Raw genomic sequence first — 22374 nt, 5'->3', positions numbered from 1 at the left:
AGGCTAGCATTGTCTCCTTTGAAATACCCATAGTCTAATAGAAATTTATTAGAATCAAATTCATCTACATTTACAAAAATTGTTGCAACGAAGAACGTTATGAAGTGTATGATGTTCATCTTACTGCACTGATTTAAAGACTAAACGTTACAAATGGTACCTTTCATTTAAATACGTTCCACAATCTTATTGCTTAGAGGAGAAGGGATAATTAAACCTAAAATAAAAACGACTATTTCTTTTTAAAAGTTATTTATTGTTCTTTAATAAACAAAATACAAATACATATTTTATTTGACGTTAAACTCTAAATACATTTTTATTTTAAATTAAAATTTATTATTCTTTACTCCAGTCGTTTTCATCTTCAGGAAATATTTGAAGAATCTTGATGTCTGGATCTTGCTGCATGTAGTTGGGTAGATCTTCATAAACTTTAAGCGGAACATGCTTTCCGTAATGGTCGATAATAAACTGCTTAGGAAGGTGACGGAGAACGTTACGTCCGGGACGGTTTAAATAACACTCTTTCGCTTTTTCGATAGCATTTCCCACCGCTTCCAACATATATTAAAATTTACTTTGCTAACTTCACCACATGTGTAACCATATAGCTTTTTTATAGCGCAATTATTTTTTTCAGCGAAAGAGGGCACTTCATTTATTGAAGAACTGAATAAATCGATAGGAGGACAATCGTAACCGTCAAGGTCTTTTACTACATACCATTTATTGTTTATTATTTGTTCTAACACTTTTTCTTTTCTTTACTCTTTACGTATATAGTACACAATGGTGCTAAATTTTCAAAAATGGATGATAACTTCAAGTATTCGATAAAACCCGAATTCCAATTGAGACCTATTTTTACTGATAGGTAGAGTTGGATATTCGTATTAGTTCCACTTTCGGAACATCATCGAAATCTGTTCATCTCTATCTACCAGTCTGAGAAGCGACAACCGTTTTTCATCCGATACGTTAACATATGGCATTTTCCATCTAATTTTCGTTAATCCGAAAATAAATCTTTTTCCAGCTGGAACGACAACAGCGTTATTGTTAGTGGAAGCCCGAAGCAGGATGAGTTCCTGTTTAACGTTTAGCAGTATTTTGTTATAATCTTCAAAAAAGCCTAAGAGCATCTTCAGCGGAAGTAATATATTAAAATTTGCCGATTCGCCATCGATATATGCACCGTTGACCGGATTTATATCACCGACTCCGTCCGATGACCAATCGTTCATGAAAATAGAATCTTTTTCGAAGTTCCTTAGTGATAGAGGATTTTCATCGTTGAAGTTATCCCCACGTTTCTCACCCTATCTACCTCCTGTCCAGCAATTTCGTAACGGATTTCATCGAAAAGAAACGCGCCAAAACTATTGCATAGTTTTAGTGTAGAATCTGAAGCCCCATTAGCATCACCATACCTTCCGTTGATGAGTAAATAACGTTCATACGGAAGCGTGTACACATCTTGTTGCTGGACAGGTATTCTTATTTCATCGCTGTTATTAAATGTAGTTGCCGCATAAGGATAGTGAGTATGAAATTCTTTACCTGTAATGGTTTCATCAAATACCACGTTTGCAGTATCAACATTTATTATCTGTCCGCTCATCGTTGTAAAACTTTAAAACCTGAAGATTCCAGAAAACGTACGTTTTCTCGTATTAACCGTTTAAGTTTCGCAGGTTGACTTTCTGTTAGGTTAGAGACTATGGGAGGGGATTTATATTCTGCTTTATCAATTAAAATCAGTACCATCGTTTCTTCGCTTAAATGTAGTCTCACCGTCACTTCTTCACCACCGAAATTTATTAGTTCTGAATTTTGATTATAAACGTGCACAGTTATATTCCGTATGGATTTGGTGTTGACCAAAAGATAAATGACCCTGTTCGGTACTTCAATTATCTTATATCCCCGTCCAACTCTGGGATAGAATTCGTGATAATATGACCTTCTCCTCCGCCCACAAATGAACCACGGGCAATGTTACAGCTTATGCGTATAGCATTTACCGATGAAATACTAACAGGTTTCTGAGATGCATTCCAAAAGTTTGCCGGTAGGACAATTTCATCAAATCCCAAAAGAGTACGGATAGAATGTGGCTTTGTAAAATCTACTATTTCAGAACAAAACAAACGCGAGTGCATCGTTGTAGGATCGATTAAGATTTTAATTGAACATTTTGCATTATCTTTACTGCGATTTCATTGCTTTCGTTTTTTATCATCCGTCGCGTTCGGTTCATCACAGTCACCCTTCGCAGGTTTCAATTTAATCCTCAGATCATCAATCTCTTACATCCCCGGTGGAAGCTTTATAGAGCGGATTTATACCATGATCGCCTCTTTTCAATCGTTCTGTTAGTTTTGTTCCGGGACCGCAATATTGGTAACCAGGTATGTGAGCCTCGAAAGGAAGTAGATCTACAGCTCGATTGAGTACTGTTCTTACAACGTCACTTACAACACCAAATGTTTTACCTGGAAGACTTTCGCCCGAACTTATCAATCCGTTTCCTGTTTTACTACTAACGTTACAATTGTTCGCACTCTTCATTTTATACTTGACTAAAAATCTTCTGTCGGTACATCCGTATTTATATCAGATTCTTTTTTAGTTTGAGTTGCCGCATTTTTCTGAACCTCACTTTTCAATCGAGAAATAGTTTCATCTAATCGCTGACGAATAACGGGATCATTCGTATTTTTACTTCTTAAAGGATTTTCTATTTCTTTTCCTATCATATTTTCAACTTTAGCGATGACCTCATCGAATTTCTGTTGAATGAGGAACCGTACATATCTCATGGTTACCAAATCATTTTCATCGTCTGGATAAGCAGCGTTTTTAGCGCGAGCTTCTTTGAAATCTACCACTTTAAAATGCGTTTGTTCTTCACACGCTAAAAATCATGATCTGGGCATACTGCTCAATTAAATATAAGCAATCACCCATGTTAACAGCGTCATCATAATATTCTGCTGATGCTAGATTGCACATTTTTTTCGCGGACGTCGATATCACCCTCATCAGTAATCCCAAATGGGATTCTCGAACTAAATTTTGTCTAACCTAACCTGTTAACTGGCATGTTCTCAAATGATTCGCTTACAGTGCGCCTTCTCCTTTTATTAGTCCTCGTTCTTTTAATTCCTCAACTATTGATATGATTTCATTATCATGAGCAGTATTACCTACCCTTTTTGATGTAATCAACAGTTTTAACCTCTCACAGATTTCGTTAGGATCATCAAAATAAACGTAATAAACGTTATGGGTTTCGTTCAAAGTCATTGCAGATGGTACTAAACCTTCACCTCGTTTTTTTGAGGTGAACGATGGAAAAAGCTGTCTTATTATTTCCACATACTTTAATCCTGAATTAGTCTTTACCCGTTCCAGAGCAGAATTATTTCTTCTGTGCGCATTTGTTGCGATAAAAATTTTGTAATATTCTTCCAAATCTTCTTCCGTGAATAACGTCGGTTTTTTCCAGAAAAGTAATTCGAACAAACCTCGGCTCGAAGGATACTTCACTTCTCTTATTTGGATGTTACTTTCCTTATCGAAATCGATTAATGTATCAGCAATCTTCAGTTCGTTCCCTACAAAATGAACACCGTAAAGTTATCCATGTTGTTTTCTGTATCTCTGATGGCGTCAAGCATAAATTCCTGTGCCAACCCATCTCGCATACTTGTCTTGAGAGTCATGCTCATTTGCATTTTTCCTTCGAGCGTATTCAACAATTGCTCTATTGAGATTCATAAGTCTCTTCGTCTTCGACCCCAGGTGACTGTTCGGTTTCTTCAGCTTTTTCAGCTCGGCGGCGAGCCGAATAAGAAAGAAACCTTTTAGCCTTTTGTCGACATCCTATACCGGTCATTTCATCCTACTGGATCAGACGGTTAGGCTAGCTTAAAAGGAAGCGAACTAGACGTATCCATCTTCTGGTGTAACTTGGCAGTCGGCCGCTTAATTTCACATTCTGGTTCATCAGAAAAAACCGCACTCTGCGATCTATCGTTTGCTAAAGAACGTTTATTATGTTTTACCCTATCTTCTTCAGTTAGTTGATCGAATATAGAACCCATATCGAACCTCTTTTTAAATTCTCGATAATCCCGCTTCTCTTTTCCGCGTAACTCTTCAGCTGAGATTTTCAGTAGTGGACGTTCTTTCGAATTTATTTCTTTTTTTATTCGTTTTCCCCTTTCTCCCTCTTCGGAACCGAACTGTTCAGCTATCTTAATCAAAGGTTCAGTAAGCGGTTTAAAATCTTGTTGAAGTCTTAGATCGGACTCGAATCTTCCTCTCACCAATTCACCATGTTTTCTTTTAATACTCCTGCGGATCTCAGGAATCTCCGCGGTGACACGTTCACAATCCTCCATAGTAGACATTTACGTTTCATCTGACTACATGCACTAGCTATCTCTCTTTAAATATGTTGAAGCTTTTTAGGCTAATTCATAAGCGCGCACGCTAGCCTGCAGGCTTTATTAAACTTTTTTAGGCTTTTTCAGGCTTTTTTCATGCTCTCTTTTGCGCTTTTTTATGCTTTTTTTAGGCTTTCCGATAAAGATGTCAAAATTAAATCTGTACCGTCCTTTATCTCTCTTCTTATCGATTTCTACAAATCCATTTTTTATCCGGTTCCAAGCCTTGTTACATATTTCTTTAAACTTTTCAAATGATATATCCGGTGTAACATGATCATGATATATATGTCTTAGATTTCTTTCATCCTGTCGAAAGACCATGAGAAAATTCGCATTGTCTCGGACCAGTTGTTTAGGAATTTTACTATACGTTTGACTCATATAAAACACATCGATGTTATTGTGTCGTCCCATAGTAAAACATTTTGTTATGTTATTCTGTTTTTCGCATATTACCTAATCGAATATCATTATGGAATTCGGCTCCGTTTCTTCCGGTGCCACAATAACATCGTTATCGCTATAAGGATAGTAACCTATCCCTTCAACATCAGTCAGCAAACTTTTTAAAAATAAATATTTAGGCTGGTACAATGATTTAGAAAAAACATATATGTTACTGAACCTCAACCCGCTAGGGTCAAACAAAAGATTGAAAACCGCATTCATCATACCAGAATTTGAAGGACCATCAAATTTTACAACCATCTGATGTTGTCTGGAAGAAGAGGACTATGTATTTTTTCGAATGTAAATCCGATACCTCATCTATTAAACGGTCAAAATTAATTACCGTCAGCTTCCGATCTTGTTCTTTGGCATCCATCTCTGCTACTGAACAAATTACATAAATCTAATTTATGAGTCCTTCTTATCTATCCACGAGTCCTCTTTCTTATCAAATCCCAACCAGCGGACTAATAATTTATCGCCACGTTTTTTAATACTTTTTCAACCAAAGAAATGTTGCCGTACTTGGTTTTACTAAGTTCTTCCGTATAAAAACTTCCTTTTAAAACTTCCCCTTTCCCATCTTTAAGAACGTACGTTATAGGTTGTGTTTGTTTTATCTTGAAAATTGTAAAAACTTCATTAGTCCAATTCGGAAGATATCCTTTCGCAAATATCTTTATATGCTTACTTATCTTTACCTGATCACCAACATTAAATTTATTCGTGGTTGTATGCTGATGACGTTTTTTTGCAACCTTTGATATATTTAACAACACTTCGCGTTCGTTTTTATACGAAACATCTTTAGGTTTAAAACCAGTGGTTCTATGCACCCTATTGTTATATTTTTCAATTATTTCATCCAATATACTTATCCATCGGTAATCACCCTGTTCAGTAAATTTACGCCACATATTAGTCTTGAGAGTTATATTGAACCACTCCACTATTGATGCTTTTTTATCGGAATAAGTCGAATAATGATTTATATTGAATTTTAGTAATAACGATCTCAATTTTGAATTAAACCATTCTTTTCCATCATCGGTTTGAAAATGTCTCATTTTATGTTTATTAAATATGGGTTCAAGGACCTTTACAACATCATCTGCGTTTTTGCTCTTCAATGGAAAAGCAAAAGCAAATTTTGAAAAACAATTTATAATTGTAAGAATATATTTATATCCTCTATTAAACCTTGAGTATTTTATCATCTCTACTAAGTCTCCCTGATACAAGTCATCTAACCCTTTCAATTCGAACGATCTTGTCGAATAGTTTCTACGAGCTTGCTTGTGAAGCTCTCTTGCTATCCCTTGTTTAACACCCATCGTTTTTATTATAAACTGAATTTTAAATGAATATTTTTAACTTATCTATTAAAGGTAGAAAATAAGGATAAAATAATAAAATTCTTTTCAATTTATAAATCTATTTATTCATTGCTTTTGATAAAATATAATATTTTACAAATAATAAACGAGATAAAATTCCCATTCAGATAATTTGTTACGCAAAAATTTATATTCTATAACTATTGGTATTTTCATTTTTACTACTTCTGTTTTATTACCGAAATATTTTCCTTTCTTTATTACTTCTAATGTTGATAAAGGGAATGTTTTCTTCAAAATATTTATTAAATGATTTATGGATTTTATTCGAACTCCCGGTACAAATCCTATTATTCATGAATCGCTAAGGATATCAGACTCGGATTCGCAAGCTGTCTCATCGTCGGAAGAACTCTCTTCCATTGTTGTCGAATACTCTTCGGATGAAGACTAACCCATTATTTCTCCACAGAACTCCGTCAGCGATCAACCTAGAACAAACAAATAGAATATAATTAGGCAACTACTTATATACTACTGATAAACTAATAGAAATGAATACTAAAATACAACGCACCTTTCGTTTTATTTTTCACCATTTTGTAATCGGGTGAAACATTTTTATGTTCCTTAAATGGGTTGTCGTTATCCAACCACTCAAAAATTTCGACACCACATTCGATCCCTGCTACAGAATCCATCACACCGGTGAAATAAAATCCTGCTTCTAACAACAATTCAACCTTTGGAAAAAGCCTTGCCCAATTACTAAAAGTACTTATCATTAGGTCAATACAGACTATGCTATCTTTAAAAAATAAACAGCAATTGTATAATTCTTCGGCAACTCTACAATTTTCATTATAAGTTTTATGTGTAATGAAATAAATTAGTTTCTGAGGTTATAATCCAATTACATTCTTTACATGGAACGAATCTATCGTTTTCGAAGCTATTTAATCCGCATTCTTTAATATTTTTTAATGAAAGTGTGTTTAACCTTTTGCTGAGGGCCGCAAACGGGACAAACATTTGCTAGATTTATTTTTCTGATTCCACTTTTGACAGCATATAGTCTTACATCACATTCAATTTCTTCTAGTTCTTTTTTAAATGCGTTCAGCCTCTCAGAGTAGCTCTTAAGAATCTCTTTTTGCAGCTGCGACATCAATCTTAAACAGAAACAAAAAATATTAGAAACAAAAAATTAAGAGAAAAAGAATTCCTCTCAATAAAAATTGTTAGCATACCTTTTTCGTGAATAGATAAACATTTTATTCTCCTTCTTCTATGACTGCTGATTCATTTGAATGCAAAAAGGGAAATATAATAAAACTGTACAATTTATATTAGAATTAAAAACATTTATTTAATGCTACAATTAAAGTGTTACATAAACTACATTCTATAGACAAATTTTTAAAATATAATGACTTACACCTAAAACATAATGGATGTCCGCATGGAACTGTTACAAATTTAATTATGCTTACTTTACAAAACTGACATGTAATAGCTTCTCGCTCATTTAAAATTTTTGTTTTATTTAATCCAAATGAAAAACTGTCTTTAGCAGGTTTCCTTCACGATTTTGTATCTTTAAAACCTTTATTTAAAAATTTATGTAAAATAGTATCATTATTAATTTCATGTGTAAATCCTCCACATTTTTTATTAATGATTTTTTTGTAGTAAACTTCATTACTCTACAATTGATTGCCTCTTTCGTCGACAAATTTTTTATATTCATTCTCATTCTATATCCTTCTTCTTTTTTCGCATTAAGAGAACGTCTAATTCCAAAATAGGTCTCCTGCTCATTACAAAACTGAAATTGAAAAAGAGAATTAGTAGTTTCTTTGTAAAACTAAGAAATATATTTTTGATCAAATAAGAATAAATAATATTTGCCTTTTTATATTTGATGCGGTTTTCTAAGGTGAATGATGTTGTTATTATTGTACTTTCTTCATCTTCCAAATTACTGGTAGCAGCTTTTCTTTCATTATTCTCTGCAATAGCAGCAGCCTCTGCTACGAGGTTATCATTACCATCATTCAATAAAGGATGGCGTTGCTGGTTATTTTCTTCCTCAAACTCTAACCTTCGCGGCACTAATAAATACTGTCGCCAATTAGGAGTCCCCCCCACTTCATCCTCTTCTTGCAAGCTTGATAGATAACTTCTTCTAATTGCTCATTACTGATTGGAAACATTTCTTCAGACATCTGCGAATAAATATTTTCATTGTACTCTAACAAAAATAACAAAAAAATATGTAATAATATATAACTTCTAAGAAAAAAACTTACTCTTTTATAAAGGTGACGGAAATATAAATATAGTCCAATACAAAAAAACAGTTTTTCAATCTTAGCACTGAAAAAAAAATTAGGTGCTGGAAGCTAATTATTTTAATTTTATGAACTAGAATATAAAATAACAATTTATTTTAAATACGTGAACTAGAACAGAATTATTTTAAGTGAATAATTTTTTATTTAAATATCGGCTGGAAAAATAATTTAATATTTAATTAATTTAAAATAAGTTTTACTCACCTCTTTAAATGAATATAACAAAGATGATGATGCAAATCTAATAGTGAAAAATAACGTTACACAGTATAGCAAAACGTGGTATGAATCCGTTAAAATAATTTTTTGGCGATATTTATATGTATCGCTTATCATTGAGATAACATGGAAAATAAAATAACAATACGTTATCACTAATTGGCGCAAATGCATTATCAGTCGACTTTCAAACTAGTAAGCAAGGTTAATGCAAAGTCAGCAAGCACGTGTACATATTTTTTTGGGGGGTGATGACATCATTGATGCCGCTAATCCCAGAACCGGCATTTTTACACTACTGCTATGCTGTATCATGATTAGCTGAAAGATGAGATCATGATTTTAGAAGCGATTGCTTTATAACAGAGACTTTCCCACCACTGTAATTACATTACAATCCTCTCCTGGAATTACAATACCCCAAAAAATACGCAAAATGCCAAAAGGTTCATTTAAAACAGGATCTTTCTTTACTAGGTTATAAATAAACACGTTAATTTTATACTGTGGTGATATGTTAATCTTTTAAATCATTATTATGTTTTCATCTCATAAGTTCTATTAAAATTATATTTTGTGGATTATTGAACAAAGTGACATATCATTTTTTAATAGTACGTTATGCAACAAGTCTATAATGATAGCCATTAAGCACGAGTGCGAAGTAATTTACTACACGTGCCTTGGCGAGTGTCGATAACTTCTCAAAAGTGCATTAATGGCCATTATAGACAGTTGCACAACGTATATTTTCTACGGGTGAGAAATACTGGGATAGAATACATTGTTTAAGGAATTTGTTTTACGAGTATTATTAAAATTAAGTGTAACAATAAAGAAATCGCATTGTATACAAATTAATTAAAATATCCTCTAACCTATTAAACAATAGAAAATAAAGTTAATAACAAAAAAATTAAATAAATTAAGCATCGGTAAGTGTGTGTAGGATTACATGATTTATTAATCAATACAAGTAGCATTTCACAAGTGTTCTTTTTGTTTATTATTATTTTTTATTTTTTAAAAAATTAAAACAGACTTTAAACAGGTAGATACTAAACTTGGTTTCATTCAAGAATGATGCAGATTTTGAAGAGTAATGAAAGGAGACTAAGGCGTTGTTGCTTCTATCTATGCCTTATTCTAAATTTTATATGATCAAAAACTCCAAAAACGAGACGTGATGACTTATAAAAAGCATAAAAAATCGAATACTTCTCAAAATTTAGACCGACGCAGATCAAATTGAACATGGATTTGTCGTCAATAAGTTGCTTTTTGTATTTGCATAAAAAGAGCTATTAGGAAAGCTTTTCGTTAGATACTTGAACAGTTAGTTTGCAGCGGGTCTTTCAGAAAGAAATACCTCTCTTCTGGTGTTTCACATAATTACACCTGTAGTCACTTCCACCAGATCACACCAAAAATACATCTGTTCTGCTGATCCCTGCATAAACTTCATGGACTTAGCAGGGTCTGATATACACCTACGAACCCAAAACAGGAGAAAATTAAGTTACCCAAAAAGAGGTGAAAGTTAAAAAAAAAATGCATATTGATAGAAGGTCCACGGAGGACCGTACCTCAAAGTAGGTTTATTTGTTTCATGTTTTATTTTCTTTTGACGAGAGTTTTGGGCATTTTTACTCAGGATCACTAAGCAAATATTTTGCTTCGATTAATTAAATATACATCCCTATAACAAAAACTGATTTTCCTTTAGAAATTGAAGAGTCACCTGAGAACAGAAGTTAGATTCCTAAAAAAATTTGTCGTTCCAGTCCTCATTGTTGTATGGCATGTACATCTAATTTAAAAACATTTATTCAACTAATTTTAAACCTTTCAGTTAGATCTGCCCCTCGAAAAGTTTAAGCAAGAACAATAACCCAGAATGAGTAGAATCGTATTCAATTACTTTTCATCAAGTTTTAAACGCATTTGAACCGGTTGATTATTGAACCTTCTATTTGTCTTAAAGGATGATTAAAGGAATCACAAGTAGGAATCAAATTGGTTGTCCTTTCTCGCTACTTTCCCTTTTTCTAATCTTATTACTTTCTTCCATCGATAGACACACGACCATTTCTCTGCCTTACAATCTCATCCAGGCAATTAATCATTTAGCCTGAATCATACAAAAACAAAAAAAAAACAGCAGTGGCTGTATGTTGAATCCGGGGTCTTTGTTCTCTTATTAGTCATACTTGTATATTCATAAAAATAAAAACTCAAAGTAAGAAAATTAAGAACAATTTATTACGTGTTTTAATGATTTTTATATATTTTTTTAATTATTTACTTTTAATTATAAATAAAAGCTTAATTTTTAATTGTGGCAGCGGCAAATGTTGATCTTGCATTGGCCTTCTTTTTTCTTGAAAGCTAAGCAATGAAGAGTACAAGCTATCGGATTGCAAGTGGTTCTGCGGATACGAAGATGCACATCTAGTGGTTCATAATCTGAAAATTCTGAAAACATAAAATATATTAGCATAAAAGCTGAAATATAATTTATAAATCCGCAAATATTTATATAAATTATACAGTATTACATGCCTATATTAATATGTCTTAATTAATAAACTCTGTTACGTTACTAATTATTAAATGAATAATACACCAGAGAAATCACATATATTTGAACCATATTTAACACAGCATGAAATTCATTCTAGGTCATCCGTTAACTTTTTTTTCGTCAGTCATTTGACTGGTATGATGCAGCTCTCCAAGATTCCCTATCTAGTACCAGTTGTTTCATTTCGATATACCCCTACATCTTACATCCCTAACAATTTGTTTTACGTACTGCAAACGTTGCCTGCCTGCACAATTTTTCCCATCTACCTGTCCCTCCAATATCAAAGCAACTATTCTAGGATGCCTTACACGTGGCCTGCAAGTTTGTCTCTTCTTTTAACTATATTTTTCCAAATGATTCTTTCTTCATCGATTTGCAGTAGTACCTCTTCATTTGTCACTTTATCCACCCATCTGATTTTTAACATTCTCCTACATCACCGTATTTCAAAAGCGTGTAATCTTTTCTTCTCAGGTACTCCGATCGTCCAAGATTCACTTCCATATAAACCTACACTTCAAACATATACTTTCAAAAATGTTTTACTGACGTTTAAATTAATTTTTAATATAAGAAAATTATATTTCTGACTGAAAGCTCGTTTCGCTTGTGTTATTCGGCATTTTATATCGCTTCTGCTTCGTCCAACTTTAGTAATTCTAGTTCCCAAATAACAAAATTCTTCTACCTCCATATTCTTTTCTCTTCCTATTTTTATATTTAGTGGTCCATCTACTTTAATTCTGCTACATTTCATTAATTTCGTTTTGTTCTCGTTTATTTTCAAGCGATAATTCTTGCGTAAGTTTTCATCCGTGCCATTGATTGTTTCTTCTAAATCTTTTTTACTCTCGGTTAGAATTACTATATCATCAGCAAATCGTAGTATCTTTATCTTTTCACCTCGCACCGTTACTCCGGAACTAAACTGTTCTTTAACACTATTAACTGCTGGTTCTAAGTAAATATTAAAAAGTAACGGGAATAGGAAAGAACTTTGTCTGACTCCCTTTTTTATTACTGCTTCTTTCTTATGCTCTTCGATTGTTACTGTTGCAGTTTGGTTCTTGTAAATGTTAGCAATTGTTCTTCTATCTCTACACTTGAACCCTAAATTTTTAAAAATGCTGAACATTTTTTAATTATTCCAGTCCACGTTATCAAATGCCTTTTCTAAGTCTATAAATGCCAAGTATGTCGGTTTGTTTTTCTTTAATCTTCCTTCTACTATTAATCTGAACGCTAAAATTGCTTACCTTGTCCCTATACTTTTCCTGAAACCAAATCGGTCTTCTCCTAACACTTCTTTCACTCTCCTCTCAATTCTTCTGCACAGAATTCTAGTTAGGACTTTTGATTCATGAGTAGTTAAGCTAATTGTTCTGTATTCTTCACATATATCTTCTCTTTTAGTATCGTGACAATAGCACACTTTTTGAAGTCTGACGGAATGTCCCCTATTTCGTAAATATGTGTCCCCGTTAACGTAAACACCAATAATTTGATTTTTTTCTACAGTTTAAGGTAGAAAAATTATTTTTGTTTTATCGCTAAATATTTAAAAAAATATCTTATCAGATAGAACAGCTGACAATCAGTCACCTGGGTAACCTAGGGCTCAGCCGTTGGACAGATAGCTACTTAGGAAGAAAATGATTTATAAGCCCTTAACTTTAACCGTGAATTTACTTAACTTTTTTATCATTGAGCTAATACACGACTGATTTCGCTGTAATTTAAGGCACGATGGGATAGAAAAACAAAAGTATATAATCCTCCTAAGAAATATTGAATTATGTAGGACAAGTTACTCTATTTTTTTGTAAAATTTTGAAGTACGGGATCTCTGATGAACCTATCTCCTCCACTTCCTTGAGCAATTATAACGAAACTTGAATGGCACTTATGATCCATATTCAGAAGTTTGGTACAAGATATCAATCCATTCTGAAAATATAAAAAATTGTACTAATGAAAAAAAAATGTAGGCTTATTATCATCCTCCTAAATGGTATTGCCCAAATACACAGTCAACACGATTGGACATTCTCATCTAATTGAATTAGTACAAGAATGTGACTTTGAGTGCAAAAACGTCAAAAGACAAAGGGTTTTTATCCCCCAAACTCATACGGATGTTTGCTTAAGACCAAACACCGTGATAAATTATCTTAGTTATCTAATTGAGATTAAACTATGTAAAAAAAATTTACCTACTCTTTGACTAAAATTTTGAGACAAGTCCCTTGAGGTCCATATCTCCCTACCCCCTCGACCAATTGTGACCAAAATTAATCTGCAGTAATATCCCAAATACAAAAATCATCCTGCCAAATTTCATCCAAATCGGTTCATCCAGCCTGGAAATATAAAGCAAAAAACAGGTCGATATACATACGTATCTATGTACGCATATACACTTCTTTTCAGAATTTTCCGTTCCAAAAATTGTGGTTTTTGTTAGAAGATTCTATGAAACGTCAAGATCTGCAAAAACCCCGACACCGAAAATTTTACCGTATTAGCGTACTTTCTGTTATGCGGTACTAGTTTGCTTCGCTCGCGCTTTCGAATAATATCGATAGACGACAATTAAAGCCTTTCCTTTCTCCGATGTTTCCATCGTTCTTGACGTAGCTCTGATACGCTCCTGCTGTTGACGAACAGATCCCTTTTGGTTTCCCTTTCCGTTACCGAGCGTGATAACATACTTCTGTCGTGGCGCCAATACGTCCATAATCGGTGTATTTATTCTGTACATTATAGCTAAAGCCGCTTCAGTCCTTACGCGACCGTGGTAGCTCTACAATGACATCAGTATGAACTCGTGAGAAATTTAACTGCAACTAGTGTAGAAAATTTACTGCAGCTCGATTCTGAGCGTAGCGCTTTCGGTCAGCTAACCGAGAATCACGCTCTTCAGTTCTTCAAGACCGAGATACTCTCATCCTTTTAGCAGACTTTGGATAAAAGAAGGATTTTTTTTCTTACTTACTTCTTTTTTTTGAAGGCATATTTTTTTACCTTTTGACATTCCAATATCGACAGCCAAAATAAGCAATCCTTAGAGGCTTGGTCATTATCTCCGATTAGAATATGACCAAGCCTCTAAGGTATAAATCTACAAAGTTTTATTAACATCTGTCCCATAATTTTTGCGTGATGCACAAACGGAAACGTTCCTAATTAACATTTTATTATACATGTATAGGTGCTCTATGTACCGTGTACCGTTGGAGTGCAACTTATTAATTGCACCGCAACATTAAAAACAAGAAGTTATCGTTTCAGGTTGCGTACAGCTACACTAGGGCTAAATTTCTGTGAGTATTGCTCTGCATTTTTATTCTTTAAAGTACTTCAAACGAGAACATTTGTTACAACTTTTGGGGAAAAATTCCGTACGTGAGAACCTGAAATTTGGCACTGTGGCTTCTAAGAATGGACGCTAATGCCATTACATTTTGATTCTGATATCTTAACTACTTCTAGCTGGGTGGCCATACTTTTTATGGGCAGAGTTTGATGAAAAGCTTACTTTGAGGCATTTTGAGTAAAAAATGAATTTTGGAAAAAGAAATATTCAAAAAATCAACCCCATTCCTAAAATAAATTATATATTTTTCCATTTTTTTTATTTGCTTTGTTATTTGCTTAAGCTCCAAATTTAACATTATGATTTCCATAGGCGGGGAAATAATTTTACATTTATATTTAAATAATCACCGCAGATATTTTTTTAATAGCATCATATACATAATAGCATCATATATGCATATTATGTACATAAAAAGTTAAATATTTATATAAAAATATAATTTTTTACGCTAGTATATATTAAGATCACATATTCTTTTTGTATGAAAACAATATACATTTAATATAAAAAAAATTGTCGTACTGCATTACATGATACTTCTATTTTATGTAATACGGGTATATACATAACATACACTTCGAACGTTAAATTAAAACATCATTGTATTATAGTCGGAAAATAATAAATAATTTAATTATACAAATTAATAATAGATTATACTAATCTAAAATATTTTTAAATTCTTCAAATTTTATAAATTGAACATTTTTTAATTAAAATTAAATAGACAAATGTATTTCATATCTCTTTATAGAATTGCTTGATTATTATTCAACTATGATACCATTTCAAGAAAAGAGATGCTATCTCAGCCTATGACCTCAGCCTTCATAGGCTGAGGTCATTTGACATTAAGGGTATTTTTACTGAAAATTTAGAATAATTTGTTGGAAATTAAGCTGAAAAATAATGCAAAGTATTGTATTATTTTTCAAATATTATAAATTTATTGTATTATTATTTAATATTCCTGCTTGTAAAGAATTTTCAAATCATTTAAATCATTTTAATTCAAATCATTTAAATCATTTCGAATCATTTAAATTGATAGCCGTATCTTTCACACAACTGATTATCAAAACGTTTATAAATCCCGAAAAGACTTTTCTAAGTACTTCAGTACACTATCAAGTCTCAAGGCCATCATATATATATATATATATATGTGTGTGTGTGTGTGTGTGTGTGTGTGTTGTGTGTTGTGTGTAGGCTAACTAATATTAAATGATAACACTTCTCCATTGGATGTTACAAGAACACAAAATATTCAAATCCCAAATAAGTCACTACGCAAATAATAGAAACAAATACGCAGATAAAATATTTAGATCACAAATATTCCATATTGTAATTCATCAGGTAAAAAACAACCATTTTACAATATTTGATATTATTATTTAAAATGAAACGAAATACAAAACAATGACACATTTCGCCTTCAATGCGAGGCTTTATCAAGTGGAACATTTTTTCCCGTTTAGCCTCCGGGAATCACCATCAGGTATTTCTTCAAAGGATGAATGAGAATGATATGTATTAGTGTAAATGAAGAGTAATCTTGTGCAGTCTCAGTTCGACCATTTCTGGATGTATGGTTAATTGAAACCCTACCACCAAAGAACACCGGTATCCACGATCTAGTATTAAAATCCGTATAAAAGTAACTGCCTTTACTAGGATTTGAACGTTAGAACGCTCTACTTTGAAATCAGCTGATTTGCGAAGATGAGTTAACTAACGCATTTGTATGTGCCTCTGTGTGTGTCTGCCTCCCTTAGCTTAGCACCGGAATGTACTGATCGCTAGCGGAAAATCCCCATTCGTTAGTACATGTCTCGTGATTGTCAGGTGTGTACTTGTTATATTATTATATATTTATTACTTGTACTTGTTATTATTTATACTTGTAATATATATTTTTCTTTGATCTATATATATGCGAAATATATATTAATAATTCATATTTTTTTTATTTACGCGATTGTTTTTCTTCATAAAATAATGAATTGTTATCAAAAAGTAGGCCCGAAAGGTACCGGTCACTAGCGGAGAATCCCGATTCGTTAGTTTCGATTTCTAGAGTTAAACTTTTAATTCGTTATATCAATTTTCATCATTCAAAAAAAAATATTTTTACGTAAGAGGTAATCATTTTTCGACACTTAATAATCCCATTCCGAGACACAGCCCACCAAGGCAACCCGCTCGGAAGGCCTAGCTGCGGAGGGCGTGCCTACGACACGCCTGTGCATCTGCAGCTAGTGTATATACATAAAATCTTATTATAAAAAATATATAATCTAATAAATTAATACTAATCAGTTGCAAAACCTGAGTATGAATAGCTGAAAGTAGTAATACAATGTTCATTACAGTTTCATCGGTACCTGCTAAAAATTGTATATAATAGTAGGTTAGCTAGGCAACCGACTGAATGCACTGTGATTAGTAAGCTGTTAATCAAAAAGTTTATTAATTTTTTGTAGTTTGAAAAATTAGTATTGATTACTGATAGTATGTTACAGACAGCTATATCACCCCCGAATCTGTTTATACCCCAACACGGAGCTTGAATTCTAATAATTATTACTAATTTAGTTAAAAATTTAATTTAAGTAATATAGAATTTACATACCGCGTTCATCAAAATCATCTCCAGTTGGAAATGCTCTTGAATAGTGTAGTACTACAACAAACACTAATAATAAAACTAGCAATGTAGACTCTACTTTGAACTTCATTTGTTTGTTCAGTTATTTTATTTTTTATTATAGGAATTTTATGAAACACTAATTAGCAAGAAGAACACAATATAGACTCTTAATGTGAATAGTTTTGATAGCAAGTGACATCTGTTTATATACAAAGAGAAATTTATATAAAATTATTTAAATATATTGTGAATCCCCGTTGAAATTACAAGGAACATGTTTTGTTTGCAAATTTCTTTTTTATCATACGGTAAATTACAGTAGTCTACTTCAGAGAAATACTTCTCTTTTTTACATAGGAATAGAGAGGAGCTAAACGTACATGTATCTAATTATATTTTAAATTCAAACTCGTTTTATCAACAGTAAAAGATCCTTGACTTAATGATATAGACTGACATTGCAAAATCGCACAGACAAATCTTCCGATAAAAATAAGCAGTTGTGTATTTTCATGATAACAGCAATTTATGCCCCAATTGTACAAAAATAAAGAAACAAACATTGTGCTGTTAGATATATCGCTGGGAAAGAATAGCCGCAATTATTAATTCTGATATCGCAGATTCATGTAATTTATTAATTTATCTCATTTAATTATTTTTAATTTATTTCAGAGATCAAATGTTAAAATATTCAATGGTGACTGTTTATCACGAAATAATTTTTTATGAGTTGTATACTTTAGTCTTATGTTTATTTATTCTAAATCATTAAAATAAAATTTATTCTTGATAGACAAAAATGCTTTCTATGTGAATTAATATCTGCACATCAATTAATATTTGACGACCTAATTTGATTATTTGATTAAATTTGATTAAATTAATCAAATAGAAAAATAAAGGTCAAATTAATTCAAGGTACGATTCTTGCAATTGATTAAAAATAAAATTAAGAAAATAATATTATTTACTAGATAGGGAATCTTGGAGAGCTGCATCAAACCAGTCAAATGACTGAAGACAAAAAAAAAATATTATTTATTAATTTATTATTAGATAAAGAAATATAATTAAATTTACTATAGTATAACCCAATGTAATATTGCCCAATTGCAGTCTTTTTATAAAAACAATGGACATTTGCTACGCATTTATTATTTTCCTAAATACTTTAAAAATAATATTTTTTTCCAGAAGTTATTTTTGTAGACAGGAATAGCAGCAAAACTCACCATCCACTAATTGTTACTGCAAAAAAAACCAAATGTCTAATGTAAATTTAGACTTAATATCATATCTTATTATTTGTAAAAACCCATTTAATATATTAAAATATTAACTGACCAACAAATATTAAATTGGTTTACAAGATTTTTGTTACACAGATAGTTTGGTTTTTTTCTTAAATACAAGTATTTTTTTACGCTGAATCCAATTATGACCTTAATATTTGTCCTGATAATTTAACCTTTTTGTAATTGTTACTCGTTCTAAAAATTTAGGGAAATTAACAATTAGAGAAATAAGTCGTTTTAACAATTAACTTATTTCTCTAATAAGACTAAACACTTGCAAATATATTTTTTAATTGTTTATATTAATAATTAAATATGAATGTCTGAAGGTGTAAATTGCTCAGAATGGAATAATTTGAAGGAGTGACCAACATAATTGGTACTGTACTGGATCATAAAATGACATCGATACTAACCGTTTACTACGACTCATTCTTTCAATGAAATATAAATCTATCAAAGTAATATGATTTAATTAACAGCCTTTATTAACGGCATTATAATTTGTCATTTCAATCACTATTTTTACTGTGGAGTAACCAAAAACAGAAAATCAGTTTCGTTTTGATTTTCATGCGAATACATGTTTGGTATTTGTTTTATTCTTACTTTTGTTTTATACAGACGTGTATCTTTTTTTTTATGCTCCACACATAGTAGTTTTATGAATCGATAGTGATTTATATTAAAATTCCTCGTAGTTGTATAAATCATACTAACAATCTTTGCTATACGTGTGGTGAATTATTTTTTAAATCTCAAAGAAAATATATTACTCCTCCGGTTAAAAATCATATGAACACAACTTTGATTGTAAAATAGGAGATCAGGACAACAAGTCTTGGGCGCCTCATATCTGCTGTAATTCTTGTGCAACTTCACTAAGCTACCTACTTAGCTAGAATCCGCGACACGTTCTTTTTGCTGTTTCTATGGTGCGGAAAGAGTAGAAGGACCACTCGTCAAATTGTTTTTTTTTTGTATCGCAAAAATCAAAGAACACAAGTAAATTCAAGAAATCTGACCCAAATTCTAGTATTCCGTCAGCCATAAGACCCCCTGTTCCACACAGAGAAGAGTTCACCCAGAAATACTGAACTTAGAAGAGAATGTCGACGATAAAGAAGACTGTGGTGATTTAGGAAGTAATGAGTAATAAGAGATTTTCAAGGTGAAGACAATGAACTTCACAAAATAGCTACAGCAGAACTTATTGAACGGATTCGTGATCTTAATTTATCTAATATGTTGTCAGAGTTGGCTTCAACTGGGTGGAATTAGTTGGAAGTAATCGAAAGGCTGGAAGCAGTAATAAAATACGTTTTTCCCTGTTAGGCAAGAAGAATTTTCAGCTTCTGTTTCCTTAAAAGATAATATAGTATACTCTAATAATGTAAATTCTTTATTGGATTTGCTAGAACTTGTCAGTCCTACGATAGGAGATTTCAGCAGGATGTACCAATAATAGAAATACGAGAAATACCAGAGAAAATGGAACCCGAATATGCCTACTGATTATTGTTGGAAACTGATAAGAAATATTTCAGAGGTTGACAGAAGAAAACTAAAAAAGAAAATATTACGAAAAATAATTCCATATTATAGGCTACATAATTTCTTTGAAGAAAATCAGGTATTCTTTAAATCTGCGTTACTAAAAATCACCCCCCTCCATTCTATTTTCGTTTGCAGATTTGAAATCAGCACAAAAATTAACGCGTCGAGGGTCCATAGAACTCTGCCTCTCAACGCGTTATTTTTGGTCTCGATCCTCGGCGTTCGCATCCTCATGTTTGTGAGAATATTAAGTATTTTACTGAAATATTTTGAAGAAAATAAATATCATCATTTCGCCGTGATGAACTTAGTGTACTGATTTTTTTAGCTACAGCTCCATTTATCAATCCGCAACTTATGCTCCGCATTTATCGCTCCATCTAGCTGCTTAGCTAGGCATGGCTTCGCTCTGCTCTTTGAGACGTAAAAGAGATTCAGTTTTTGAAAACTGGTTTATTTATCGTAATCGTGTAAAAATACATAACTTTACCTTTAGTTATAAAATTCATTAAAATTTTACAAAATAATTGTAACTTTTTTTCACACAACCCATGAGATACAGCCAAATGTGCTTTTTTTAGTCTTGAAGATTTTTTCAAGACGTGATTAATTTTTGCGTGCCTCATATTAACTGCGTCTTACAAAAAATTACTGTAATTAAAAGATTTTTACTATTTGTTTTTCCGGTAATTAATTTCGATTTCTTATTTCTATTTAATAATTTTAACCTTGGCCCTTGTACTGCTAGCAAATACGCTGTTGGAATTTTTAAAATTGGTCGTATTTCCGGAGATAAATTCCAAAGTAAATCTCGGAAAAATGACGGATAACCGAATAATCCAACGTAAATCTTTTTTATGCAAACGTTAGCACTCAACATGGTAAAAAATAAGCCGTTTGAATTTATAAAATCGGTCATACCGTCTTGTAGATATAACTGAATTTCGGAATAAGAGTACGACCAGATAACCGGATAATCGAGAGCGTAAAATAAAAACATAAAAACCACCCTTGCCATAAATAGAAACCTTTTGCCGAATTAGATTTTTTGTATACCTATGGGGGGGTCCTTAATTTTGCATTTTAAATCTTTTAAAGTACATATTTGAAATAACGTAGCTCCGTCGAAAGTTATATTCTGAACTTTGACTCCCACTTCCTGCAATTTTAAAATGGGTTCTCTGATTATTTGTGATAATGTTATGCTGTTATTTTATTTATAAAGAAATAACACATTTGAAATTTCCTTCAGTGACCCAATTTGAATTAACATTATTATTTAAAGATAAAAATATTTCTTGTAAAAATCCTGGAGAACAATTAAAACACAAAATTCATTTAAAGTAGGATTTTGTAAGAAAATATTTAGACTTTTAAATATTTGAAACACTTTGACGATTGAAAATAAAGGGTGAGCGCACATGTGGGCAGAGCAAACAAATATCTCATGTCCATACACACAAGCGGAGGCAGAAAATTTCTGGCATTGCGGTATGAGCAAAACGGATTTTTTGTTTTTCCGTGTACACGAATTCAATTAATTCACGACCGCTTTTACAAATATTTTTGTTTATTAATCGAACAGTATTACCCAAAGTGTAGCCAACCTTTTAATATTCTATGTATATCATGGATAACATATTAAAATTGTATTCTCTGATTAACTTCGATTTTAGGTTATACATTTTTGTTTAGTTTAATTATTCATAAATAGTGTTAGATCTGTAACAAAGAGATACAATGCTACTAATTTCATTTCTACTTATTTTAATTATTATTTTTTTATGAAAACTGGGTGGAGCAAGTTCCTACTCTGCTAGGGCTAAAATCGACATTATTTATTTCGATTGTATGTTATTTAATTGTATTGTATGTTTCATTTTACTGTTCAGTAAAATGAAACACAAACAATCATGAAGTAACCACAAATGTATTACATACAGAAAAAATTATATTCCTCCTCTTTTTTTCTGTTTATTCGAACAATTATGTTTCCCAGGCAAGAAATATGTTAAGAACTTATCAGTGAATACTCTCTAATCAACAAAGATAAATTTCAACGACGAAAAATTCAGTA

The 22374-nt window shown here is 32.0% G+C and overlaps 1 protein-coding gene across 4 annotated transcripts; it reads right to left on the bottom strand.

Annotated features, from left to right (window-relative positions):
- Window positions 1-6325: 6325 nt before the first annotated feature.
- On the bottom strand, window positions 6326-17664 carry LOC142324412 (death-associated inhibitor of apoptosis 1-like). 4 transcript variants are annotated; one of them, XM_075365251.1, is made up of 5 exons: window positions 17425-17663; window positions 8809-11298; window positions 7741-8475; window positions 7248-7419; window positions 6326-6738 (listed from the first exon to the last, which is right to left on the bottom strand). In XM_075365251.1, the coding sequence occupies exons 3-5, from the start codon at window positions 7773-7775 to the stop codon at window positions 6727-6729; spliced, it is 219 nt and encodes a 72-aa protein (XP_075221366.1). In that variant the 5' UTR covers window positions 7776-8475; window positions 8809-11298; window positions 17425-17663; the 3' UTR covers window positions 6326-6726. The 4 variants fall into 4 exon arrangements, 3 of the variants coding, with proteins under 3 accessions (XP_075221366.1, XP_075221372.1, XP_075221361.1); XR_012756285.1 differs by having other exon boundaries at window positions 6326-8075; window positions 8159-8475; window positions 17425-17662; XM_075365257.1 differs by having other exon boundaries at window positions 6825-8475; window positions 17425-17664.
- Between the last annotated feature and the right edge of the window lie 4710 nt (window positions 17665-22374).

Source organism: Lycorma delicatula, chromosome 1, assembly GCF_047948215.1.
Source record: "Lycorma delicatula isolate Av1 chromosome 1, ASM4794821v1, whole genome shotgun sequence".
NCBI classification, from domain to species: Eukaryota; Metazoa; Arthropoda; class Insecta; order Hemiptera; family Fulgoridae; genus Lycorma; species Lycorma delicatula.
This window is presented reverse-complemented; position numbering and strand designations above follow the sequence as displayed.

What these genes read in the sequence shown, in the direction of transcription:
- LOC142324412 (XM_075365246.1), bottom strand. Translation starts at nt 17,530, where the DNA reads ATGAAGTTCAAAGTAGAGTCTACATTGCTAGTTTTATTATTAGTGTTT. An exon ending in AGATGATTTTGATGAACGCG is followed by an intron (nt 11,299 to 17,424) that starts GTATGTAAATTC and finishes TTATGTTTTCAG; the next exon opens with AATTTTCAGATTATGAACCA.